This window comes from Barbus barbus, assembly GCF_936440315.1.
Source record: "Barbus barbus genome assembly, chromosome: 8".
Classification (NCBI taxonomy): domain Eukaryota; kingdom Metazoa; phylum Chordata; class Actinopteri; order Cypriniformes; family Cyprinidae; genus Barbus; species Barbus barbus.
In genome coordinates this window covers 12477077-12489886 of record NC_136736.1, presented here as the reverse complement: position 1 = coordinate 12489886, position 12810 = coordinate 12477077, and the positions used below count along the sequence as shown (strand labels likewise).

General features: G+C 40.0%; 1 protein-coding gene across 1 annotated transcript; it reads left to right on the top strand.

Moving 5' to 3' along the window:
- Positions 1–869: 869 nt before the first annotated feature.
- On the top strand, positions 870–2824 carry LOC306874006 (POU domain, class 4, transcription factor 2-like; the record flags this gene model as incomplete). Its single annotated transcript, XM_079423662.1, has 2 exons — positions 870–1082; positions 1385–2824. 2 exons carry the CDS (start codon positions 870–872, stop codon positions 2318–2320), a joined length of 1149 nt encoding a protein of 382 aa, XP_079279788.1. The 3' UTR covers positions 2321–2824.
- Positions 2825–12810: the final 9986 nt, after the last annotated feature.

The window sequence follows — 12810 nt, the reverse complement described above, 5'->3', positions numbered from 1 at the left end:
CTATACATTTCCAAACACTGAAATGTGAAATGTTTAACTTTAGAATGCAGTTCTGCTTTTTTTATTATTATTATTCCTTTAACCAGGGTGGTTTCCTCAATAACTTTATTGAAGTATCATGCAATACTAGCTGCAGTCATTGCAACTGCCCATGCGCAGAGTCCCCAGCGGCGCTGTGGCTAATGAAGAATAATAAATCATGAAAGGTTTTTCAGGTACAGCCGAGAGAGTGTGTAAGAGGAGAGGGAGTGAGAGAATGGGTGAGCAAGAGAGAGAGAGAGACGCAGCCTGCCCTTCGCCTTAGAGCACAGGCAGATCGAGTCCCCGCAGCATTGAACGTAGTCGACTGTCACCTTTATCTCATAATCAAATTCAGCAAGAATCGGGATAAAGGTTAACGAGCGATATTGTTTCTAGCAACGTCGTTCTGGAGACTGGCACGAAGAGAAGAGAGAAGAAACTTTTTGCACTCGTTTTAAAAGCGTGCGCAAAGACAAACTCACCAAAGACATCACCTTCCGCTGTGACAAATGTACGATATTTTGTAAAGGCGGAGGAAAATTTCTGCGGAGCGTTTGGCAAGAGTTGACGTGATCGTTGAAGGAGTTTACCGACATGTTGCATGGCTTACTGGTGCTCGCGGCACGTCTCTAGCCACGGCGCGCGACGGAGCGACCAGGAGATCGTTTTCTCAGACCACTAGATGAGCTATCTAGAGACTTGGTGCATCATCCTCCTTTTCACGTTCGTTGCAACGCCAGAGACTTGAGACTTCCGCGCAGCGACTGGGCTTGAACTCCAGTCGAAGAAGAAGAAGAAGGCGGAGTCTTAACTTATTAAAAGGAACTCGCCGAGGCTAGGTCGCAAATATGATGATGATGTCTCTGAACAGCAAGCAGGCATTCGCCATGCCCCACACCAGTCTGGCCGAGGCCAAATACTCCAGTTTGCATTCTGCGTCCTCCTCTTCCACTTTGACTTCCATCGCGCCCACGTCCTCCTGCTCGACGTCCAGACACAGCATCACGCTCAGCAGCGGCGGCTCGGAGGCGATGCGCCGAGCATGTCTCCCAACCCCACCGGTACGTATTCTGCATAATCACCGCTTAAAGGCACATTTTGACAGCCCACTTTTTCTGCTTGATGTTTTTTTCATGTCTGCACAGCAAATCACCCAACACCTCCATTTTTCCCTCCCAACTTATGTATTCAGCCGGGTTTGCCTTTCGTATTAATTTTTATGACCTGGGATGTTGCATGCGTCTTGTTTTGTGTGTTCTTTTTTAGGATTTCTTTTTTTACATGCTGGAAATGTTTTAAAAGCACGGAGTGGAGCGCGAATTCCCTGCTGACAATTATGTGTGCATTCTATTTGCAATTGCAGAGCAATATATTCGGCGGATTGGATGAGAGTTTGTTGGCCCGCGCGGAAGCTCTGGCGGCGGTGGATATAGTCTCGCAGACCAAAAGCCATCATCACCCTCCTCATCACAGCCCCTTCAAGCCGGACGCAACCTACCACACCATGAACACGCTTCCGTGCACCTCGTCGTCCTCCTCATCGTCTTCCGTGCCCATCTCGCACCCGTCAGCTCTGGGGAGCCATCACCACCACCACCACCATCACCACCACCACCAGCCGCACCAGGCACTGGAGGGCGACCTGCTGGATCACATCACCCCAGGACTGGCACTTGGAGCCATGGCCGGGCCAGACGGCTCGGTGGTCTCCACGGCTGCGCACCCCGCTCACATGGCAGGCATGAACCACATGCACCAAGCTGCCATCAACATGGCTCACGCCCATGGGCTGCCATCCCACATGAGCTGCATGAGCGACGTGGATGCAGATCCCAGGGACTTGGAGGCATTCGCTGAGCGCTTTAAACAGCGTCGGATCAAACTCGGCGTGACCCAAGCGGATGTAGGGACAGCGCTGGCCAACCTGAAGATTCCCGGTGTAGGCTCTTTAAGCCAGAGTACCATCTGCCGGTTTGAATCGCTCACATTGTCCCACAACAATATGATCGCCCTGAAGCCCATCCTGCAAGCCTGGCTGGAGGAGGCTGAAAAGTCGCACCGGGAGAAACTCAACAAGCCCGAGCTCTTCAACGGGGCCGAGAAGAAGAGGAAGCGGACCTCCATCGCGGCCCCCGAAAAAAGGTCCCTCGAAGCTTATTTTGCTATTCAGCCGCGTCCGTCCTCAGAGAAAATCGCAGCAATCGCAGAGAAGCTGGACCTCAAAAAGAACGTAGTGCGGGTTTGGTTTTGCAACCAGAGGCAGAAACAAAAACGCATGAAATACTCGGCCTGCATCTAGTTCGACCAGAAAACCAACGCGACGTGTCGAGAGACTCCTAAAACTGTTTAGAGACGATTTGTAAAATATTTCTTATCTCACACCTTTGCAATCATCAATAACTTGTGCATTGAACCAGAATTTCAAAAGAGACATTTGAAAATACCAAATCACTGTCACGTATTACGCAAAGGGGATGTGGAATCATTTAAAGGATCGTTTGACTGATCAAGTAAGACCATTCGTTTTTCCTCACTTACTCTAGCACACTTTCTATATCAGAGGAGCAAGACTCTTTAAACCTCAATCAGACAGCCTGGCTGAAGCTGAATAGCGTATTTTAGTCGTTAACCAGAAAGTGTTCTGTACCGAGCTACACACAACACCAGTAATCACTATAAACTGGGAGGGGAAAATACTTCAGGTCAAAAGGGTGACAGTGTCTTGTCAGTGTTTTTCTTTTGAAATATTTATTTCTCAGCATGCCACGCTTCAAACTGGTGTCAATTCAGGGTTCATTAGATTGAAAAAAAAAAAAAAAAAAAAAAAAAGAGGACATCACGAATTAAGTCCACGAACCATTCTGCAACATTATTAGATAATAACCAAACAGCTCCTTGTAAATTATTGATTTAGCTGTTACATGCATAATTTTGTCTGTCGTCTTCTTAATTCCACTTCTGTGATTTTAATAATGATAACCCTAGCCTACAATTAGGCAATGGGCGATAAGAATATCCATATTTTTCTTGTGAAGGCATATTTGCTATAACTGACCTCTTAGCTACTCAAATAGAACATATTGGATCTACTGAACGCGAGGAGAGGTTCAATTGTTTTTAGTAATGGGATTTGTTCAGCCAAATATGCCTGCGCTCTAACGTGGCTATGTTTCTTATGAACTATTTATCATGTGAGGTAATGTTTACTTCATTACATATTTATTGGGATTCCCTCCACGTTTTTGCTTGAGAAAATCATATTGAGACAACAAGGAAAACGTGGCCCTCTGCAAACGGGGAAACTGCTTGAAACAGGCCACTTTTATTTATTTTTTTTCTTTCGTTCCTCTAATGTTTCGAAAAGGCACAATCGAGAGATATATGAGAACATTTTCTTTGAAATTATTTTCATGTATGTTATCTGCTTATTTATTTGTATAAATATACACGTATAATTATGGAGTCGTTGCTTGTTAAATTCACCATGTTTAGTAATGTTTTTTTTTTTTTTTTATGAAAAAGATGAGTTTCATGGAAGCATTCACGTAAAATGTAAATATCTCATTTGGACATATACATAAAATATCCGTACAGGTATTTGCTGTATTGCTGTTTTAGCTGCGGTAACCGTAATGTCTGTTGCTTTAGGTTTAATTGTCGGATCAACTCATTAATTTATTACATCAATGTATATTTAAGTTACTATTTGATAATTGAATTGAACTATGTGTTTCATTAAAGAACAAAATTTTAACATTTTATTGAACGTTCTCAATGGGTTCATTTATATACAAAGGCCTGAACAGAGTTTTTAAACGTCTGACGTTTTAATGGACACATTTCATGGACTATATATGTAAAATATAATTGAAACGTTTGCCTCTGTTATATTGCCCATTGTGTGGATTGCACGTGTCTTTAACACCAATTTGCAATTTTTCTTATTTCTCTTGCAAGATACAAACGGGTACTCAGATTAGATTAGTATCTTGCTGTTTGCCTAAAAAGACGTCTTGACATCTTCTTGAGCTGTAGAGCTACGCTTGGTATTTCCACGAACGGCTTACTGCTGCTAGCATTCACAACCCTTAGAAGCCTACCTGAGAGCAAATGCTAATATTCTATTAGAGTCTAATCATGAAGTCTATAGAGATCTGGGGAGGTCCCTCGAGCACAGCGCTGCCAGATGTCAGGCCGCCAGAAAAACACCTCGCCTGCCAACGTGCCGGGCTCCATTTAAATCCACAGTCGATGGTTCTCGTTCTTCTGCCGACATAGGCAGCCCTTTGAAGACTGACTCAGTTCAGTGTTAGGCCGTATGAAAAAGAAAAAAAAAAACAAAGAGAGAGAGAGAGAGAAGGGAGTGTCAACTCAGTAGCGGCGCGTGTCATGGCATTCTAGGCGTACCAATTGTTTTCAGCACCACGGACAGCCGCCTGAATAGAGGAGGTTTTTGCCATTGATGTTTCCTGACGACTTTCAAAGGGATTTAACAGATGATGAATGCAATTTGCATTTCGTTTTGTTCTTTTGAAAAACAAGAATGCTTTATGAATATTTTCGCAAAATTGTGTTTATTTATTATTCTGATTTTATTAATATGTTTGAACGCCTTTGAAACATGACAAAGTACAATTTCCAAAACATTATACAACTCTTTTAGCTACTGGCAAAAACACACGGAAAGTATCTAGTTCACATTTTCATTTTTTATCTGTACAAATGTGTAATTTATGCCAAAACCTCAATGTTTTTACGACTATAGAGTTCTTTCGCAGGCCAAACACTTCCTTGGATCCGCAATAATTTATATAAAGTGTGAAGCCTTATAGCAATCATATCAGCATTCAATTTATTACTTGGTGTCTTGGCTAATTTTAAAAAGCTCTCTGACTGAAGAGACCCTAAAGTTCTCATCAATTCTAACCTGCTTCAAAGGAGGAAATCAGTTCTCCTAAACGAGCTGATCACTTAACACGATAATATGAACGAATTATTAAATTACACATGGAATTATGAAAATCAGATAATTACTAGCACTAAGTAAGTAATCAGTAACTGTAGCTGTTAATTACAGTCGGTCGTGGAGGGCTGGACTTGGAGAGGCTCGTAGGAAATGGAAATTAATCTCGTTGCTTGACACTCATGGACCAAACGGCCTATCCCGAGCGAACTACCCCCTGCTTAACTTTCAGATAGGTGCGAAAATTATCGATCGATTTTTTTCATCATTCAGGAGGAAGACTAAAATATAGGAGCATGCAATACATACACTGGTGCGCTTAACTTCCAATATTTCCAAAGAAAAGCGAATGTGTCATTTTATTCTACCTTCCTTTAATAGACTGATCCAAGAGAGGGCACTGACCTGTTAGCGGTATCGCATACATGTGATTGTCATGCTTTAAAATCCATGGTGGTCACACTCAGACACGAAAGAGCAGCGCTGTTTTCCTTTGTTATAATTAGTCTTCTGTTTTCTTTCTCTTTCCCCTGAACATTTCCCCCCTTTCATAGGGATAGTGATGAAATTTTAATGAAGCCAGGGACTGTCGGTGCTCCGCCTGGGGACCTACGAATAGAATATTTTAACTGTACATTTACCCCAAGTGTCTGCCATCAAAGCACGTTAAGACAAACCACAGGCCTCTGACGTGTTGGAGTCCCTTATTTAGTACTTGAACATTTATTGTATTGTCACTGATACCCATTGTATTTAGATTTTTTTCTTCCACTGGCATTGTTGGTATAACTATAAAATAATAATAACAATAATAAAATAAATAAATAACTTTGCTATAACGGTGGGAAATATAAGGAATTGTATCCGAAATTAAATCATTTGAAACGGGATAGTTTCACAGATGTGTAGCCTAATAATAATAAGACATCTGATCAAAACAAATCACTAATGCATGACCGAATACACAAGTTCACAATGTCTTGAACTTTTCTCTCCCTCTCTCACACACACGTGTAAATAACATTGGCCAGGCGATATATATGGTGTTATACACATCTGATTAAATGGGAAAACCAATAACTGCGATGATAATGAGCGAGATACAAAAATCTAGAATAATAAAACCACAATACAGACCTTAATGCTTTGAAAATATTGATAAATAGTATTAGTATAATAAAAAAAAAAACAATACTACAGTGAGTAACTACTAGCCAATACTAGGCTACTTCTAAAAAAACCGAGTTATTAATAGATTTAGATTTAGTACTGGTCTGTCTCGTCTCACAATATTTAGCCTACCTGTTATCATGATTATTGTTACCTGTTCTATGTCAAAAACAACAAAACTCAATTATTTTCAGGCTTGCAGACGTCTACAAGTTAAGTTTTATTGTAGTCTTTACGTTGAACTTTATGCCTTTTGTATTGTTCACTATGCAGCGTATTACATTTTAACTCATGCTAAAAAAAAATTAAAGGGTACCCACATAAATATTTAAGCACACAAGCTTGTAACAAAGTATTATAATATATGTGTATGTATAAATAGACACACATTTCAAAATGTAACGAAATATAATATTTGGCAATCGACACATCATTAGCCTGAGGCTTTATTTTCATAAAACCATGAATATGATACGATGTATCAAACAGCACAAGAGACAGGTTTTGGATTAGGTTTGTTTTAACAAAACATAAAAAAATATTAACAATAATTTCCTTTCCATCGTTTCTGAAGCGATTCAGTTTACGGTGCGTCAGGCGAACAATTACATTTTCTAAAGCGCTTAATGAACAAATGGACACAGTGATTGAAAAAGCATTCTTATTTAAATCAAAATCAGTTTACTATCCTTACGCTGTAAGTGCACCCATAGATTGTGGCATACTGTTGAAATTTGTGTCTTCAAAAGAGGCCTATGGTGATTAAATATTAAAGAGTCTAGGATGAGCCTGTATGTTTCTCGCCCAGTTCTGGTTTTCTTCCTGCTCGCCATGAAATTCATTTAGGCTTTAACGCACATCACGTTGCGTTGTCTTATTCTCAGACGCTGTTGCGCCGTTCCAAATGAGCAAGTCGCAGTTAGGTCGCGCATTTGGCAATAATGAGAAGGTGGTAGAGCTGTCTGCTGGATGTGTGTGTTCATTGAGGTTTGACAGCCGTGCTCCGCTGCAGATCTATTCATCATACCCGCAAGGACTGCCTCTCTCTCTCTCTCTCTCTCTCTCTCTCTCCCTCGCTCTCTCTTCTGTCCTCAGTTTATACAGAACAGAATCATTTACATAAAGTCCTTAAGGCAAATAACTGTTGGGGGCTCTAATTTATATCTGATCGAAAATTAGCCGTCATTATGCGCCCCATTAGCCGCGTCTTTAATGTGCTTCTAAGCACCATTTGTCAAGCAGCTTGTTAATATCCTTCAAGTCTTTAAAGTTGAGAGCTCATTAAAAGACTCTGTGCCCTGGTATTGATGCTATTTTATAAAATTCTGCAAAGCGTAAAGGACCGTTTAAAAGTTTTCTCTTCCTCCTAGAACTGAATGATATGGTTTCCTGAGCATTACGCAGGATACACCATTGTTTCCAATCTGGAAGTTATGTTAGTGTACGCGCCGTAGTCAACAAGACAGGTATTTAGCAGGAAATCACATCTAATTTTTCGCATCGTTAAGTAAAATTATGAGGATATCACAAAATCATGTAGGGTAATTGGGTTCTGGCAGGTGAATTAAGTTCTAACACGCAATATAACCGACTAAACCGCAAAAAATACTTTGAATCTAAATCATAAATTAGATTAGTAAGTAATTAAGAAAAACAACCTTTAAACACATAAAGCATATATTCTAAAAGTTGTGCCAATTCAATAGAAAACATTTCGCACTGTACATTATAAACTGTCTTTTATTTCTCACACGCGTAGGCTATATAAATAAAACTGTTAAAAGGCACAGTCTTCAGACAAAGCGCCACATAGTGAACCTCGTCTATGACTTCTAGAAATAGCTGACCCCTTAAAAAGTCACTGTATAATTAGCACATTGTCAATAGGTAATGTGTTCCTTATCATGATCTGTCGTCCATAATTAGGCATGTGCCGGGTGCTGTCTGCCCGTGGGTGGGATTTAACGGGTCCTTATTATTAGTTAAAAACTCGAGCGTCCCGTTGTTGCTTCCATGGACTCCTCCGGGCTAAAGCAATAAAGCGCGTAATTAGAATGCTAAAGACAGATGTAAATAAAAGCAATGAGACAGCGGTGAGAGATGAGGCGCTGGGGTCAGGTTCTCATCAAAAACCCAGTTGGTGTGATGACACGACGCGCGGCCAAGCGCCAGAGGCCCGGGGCTACAGCGACAGACCACAGGCAGAATGTGCTAAATGACTTCGATAGAGTGCGCATAAAAACCTAAAACGTCTTTAAAGCATGTCTGACTATATTGCATTATGCATGCATGTAATGCACCCAACGAAACATTATATAAGCATTTGTGAAATGTCACGTCTAGCCTCTCTTAACGTGTTTATCCCATTATTTTGTATCTTTATTCCATTGCTTTGCCTGGCTCGGAATCGTTCTATCACTATAATAACGCTTTGAAACACTGAAAGTGAAGAGCGCAGATATCTAAATGTTGTCTTATTTTCTAAAACTACATTCAAAACCTAAAATCATGCATTTTTCCATCAAATTTAGGGATTAAAAAAAGCTGCTTTTAAATAAAAGTTTGCCCACTAAAACCAAACACATTTCGCACCTTTCGCTTATGAAATGTGTGCATTAAAAATAAATAAATTCGTTTGTGACCTTTTCCTGTTTTTTTTATGTTGCAATTCTATATATTTACACGTATTAGCCTATATAGCCTATATATGTGCATACCATTTAGATAAAAAAGACAACAAGTTGTTCAATTCCTTTATTCGGTTATATTTAGCAGCTTTAATTCCTTCACATTATCATTGAGTTCCATTGTAATGTCACACCCTCAAGTGATGCAATTGCTTTAGACACTGGGGGTGTGTTTTATTCAAGCTAAGAGTGCAGAGATCTGGGCCAATGAAACAGACATAGAGAAAGAGAGGAGAAAGAGAGAGAGCTACCCTGTTTAAAGAGCTTTCACTTTTCTCTCTGTTCCCTCTCTTCACTAATGAGATGTTCAGTAGAGGTTTACCTGGCTACCCATTAGCTGGTATTTATTGTACCCCAGTCGCCTCTCCCCTTGTTTTCTTTCACTTCTCACATCACTAATCACAGATGCTGGAAATGCTGACTACAGAATACGGAAGGAAAACATGCCACCATTCACTAACTGTAGCCTAAGGTACAACACTGCAGCTCTTTGTAGAAACTGGAAGCGTCTCACTTAAAAGAGGTGTATTATAATAATAATAACAATAATAATAATTCTTATTTTAAAGCAGCAATGCAATAGTACACTCTTAAGAAGAATGGTTCTAAACAGTATCAAATTAGGATTCTTCAGCTTGTAACAATAGCAGAACCCATTTTGGTGCTAAATAGAAGCCTTTTTATAAGGTTTCATAATGCTTTGAAAGTATAACAATAATTGCTTTTTATTTATTTTGCGTTGAGCGTACAAACTTTATAGAATCTTAATGGTGTTATAAAAAAAACCTTTTTAATAACTTTATTTTCATAAATTTTATTTAATATTATGCTTTCAGCCCTCTATTTATCTGGTCTTATAATATTTTGTAGCCTCTTTTAGGGTTTTACAACAGCAACAAAAATAAAACAGCAGACATTGTGAATGGACAGTATGTGAGCCCTTCGCAATGTAAAAAGTCATGGAATAGCTTTTAATGTTTATGTGACTGGGCATGTTTATGCATAAACCCAAATACTAATAACAAAAACTCTTATAATATGGATAATAAATTCACTACTTGCTTATTGGAGAAGAGAAGCATCCTCAACTGTACAGAGCTGCTCACACTTGCTTGTTCTGTTATAAAAAAATAACTGAAAAGAGAAGAAAGACATGATTGGTAACAATTTATAATTTGAAACAAGTTATAGACATTTTAAGAAGGATATCACGCAACTGTTGAGAGTGTGTTGACAGTCGATGTAGTTGGACGGTTTTGAAAGAAGTTTCTGACTGTTACATATACATACATATATATATGTATATATATATATATATATATATATATATATATATATATATATATATATATAAACAACATTAAGAAACAACCTAAACTCTAAACAAAGAACCATTTGAGCATAAAAGGGTTCTTCAGGACGATATGGATCCAACTATAACTATGTGTAAAGAACCTTTAAAGAATCTTTTATTACAGCAAAGAGCTACTACAGTGCTCTTTGACAGGTGTTGGGGAACAAAAGGCTTGGAATGTGATTCAAAATAAACTAATCTCAATACTTGAGGCAGCTGATTATTGTGGCAGAATGCAGTTTGTTTACTTACACCACAATGCACGCTAACACTAAACACAACAAGGATCTGCCTACATTTTGCACATGACAGATTTAATTGTATTACGCATTTATTTATTTATTCATTATTTATTTTTTATCATACATATCTATATTTCTAACTTACGGTTAAATCAGGATATGCACTGGTGAGACATTTTACAATTGATAACACTTAATAAATTTGAACCAGGGATAAATAGCTAAATCATTCCTAAATTACCTGCAAAATAAATTAAATTTATTACAATATATACTACAATTCAATGTGAAGTGACATACTGCCAAGTATGGTGACCCATACTCAATTCGTGCTCTGCATTTAACCCATCCAACTTGCACACACACAGCAGTGAACACACACACACCGTGAACACACACCCGGAGCAGTGGGCAGCCATTTATGCTGTGGCGCCCTGGGAGCAGTTGGGGGTTCGGTGCCTTGCTCAAGGGCACCTCAGTCGTGGTATTGAGGGTGGAGAGAGCGCTGTACATTCACTCCCCCCACCTACAATCCCTGCCGGCCCGAGACTCGAACCCGCAACCTTTGGATTACGAGTCCGACTCTCTAACCATTAGGCCATGACTTCCCAACGTAAACTAAGCAACTAACCTGTACGTTTATGGAGGCCACCTAAACCATTGATATTACAACTTATATTAATTTCAGTCATTACTATCAAACAAATAAGTGAACTGAACAAATGAGAGAAAGTTGTACCACTGCAAATTAATTAACTCAAGTCTGCCTTTAAAAACACATTAACATAAAGAAAACCCACCCCATAAAACTTTTACAGACTAAAAACCCCAGCCTGCTGCCCTCCCCTGTCTTGGTCAGTGACAGTAACATGACAACCAGTACCATTCTTTAGAACACCGCCATTAGCCCTGTTATAACAGAACAGAATAACTTCACAAGAGTAATAAAGTGGGGCTGAAAAAAAAAAGAAACGAGTATGTATACTTTCCATAACGAGGAAACAAACATAAATAATTGTATCATATACATTGAAAACTGTACATTAGTGATACCAAGTTTCCTTGCTTACATGAAGAACTGCCAGTAGCCGATTGACACATGAAGATCTAGATAAGTTCAGTAAATCAGAAGTTGAGTCACTCGGTTTTATCAAACCCTTATACCATGTCCATCCCAGGAGAATGAGGAGCGGGAGTGGAGCTCAGGAATTGACGAGCTTCGTCCGGTGAGTGCGTTAGTTTGGTCTCGCCGTGTTTCATGACGATCTTCAGCGTAGCAGGATACTGAAGAAGGGTCTGCAGACCTGCCTCTTTCAATTCCTTCCGTTTTGCACTGAAGGAGCTCTGCTTCTTTGCCGTCGCGGGAAGAAGCTCAACATCGCACCGTCACCCGCTTTCACAGGACCACGGTGTCTTGCTTCATTAAGGATCAAATTCCTGTCGTTGTAGCATAACAGTTTGAAGAGAAACACTCGCGATTTGGAGAGATCCATTGAAGCTCTGGAGTAAACTTGATATCGATCTCGATATCTCTGCCTGCAAGTGATGGGATCCAGATCAGCAGCGACCGTTTCAGAAAGCCGATCGGGTCATCCTTCTCGGCCCCTTCAGATAGTCCCAGCAGGCGGAGATTACTGCGTCTGCAGCGGTCCTATAAATCAGTCACTTGTTGCTCGAGGGCATCCAGACGGCCAATGTGTTCGCCGATCACTTTTTTCTGCTCTCTCTGTTCCCCTATTAAAAAGTCAACTTTAGAGCATATATTCTAGATTGTAGTCATGTGAGACGCGAATTCGGTGCGCATTGCTGCTAATTCAGCCTTCAAAATGTCCTCAAATCGCTTTATAGCAGGGCTTTCCAAACTCGGTCCTGGAGGGCCGGTGTCCTGCAGAATTTAGCTCCAACTTGCCTCAACACACCTGCATGGAAGTTTCTAGAATGCCTAGTAAGAGCTTGATTAGCTGCTTCAGGTGTGTTTAATTAGGGTTGGAGCTAAACTCTCTGGACCGAGTTTGGACACCCTTGCTTTATAGTGACCGCCATGTTGTCTTGAATGTCGGTTCGGCCCGCCATGGCTGCTGGTTTTGTTTTCTTCTTAATTGGCGAGGATGTGAAAGATAAGTGAGTTTCCGACTGTGTGACATCTCCAGACCAACGACAAACGAAAAAAACTACCCCAAATGTAAAAAAAAGAAGATGAACAACAGTAAAAGACGGTAATATGTACAGAGCTCAGCTAATGTGTGACTTGGCTCAATGAAAGCGTCACGTGATCCCCACAAATGCATTTCTTCATAGCAATACGTCATCCAATGCATTTAAAAATTAGTCTTTTTAACACATCAAAAAGACAAAATAAAAAACAAAAATGTT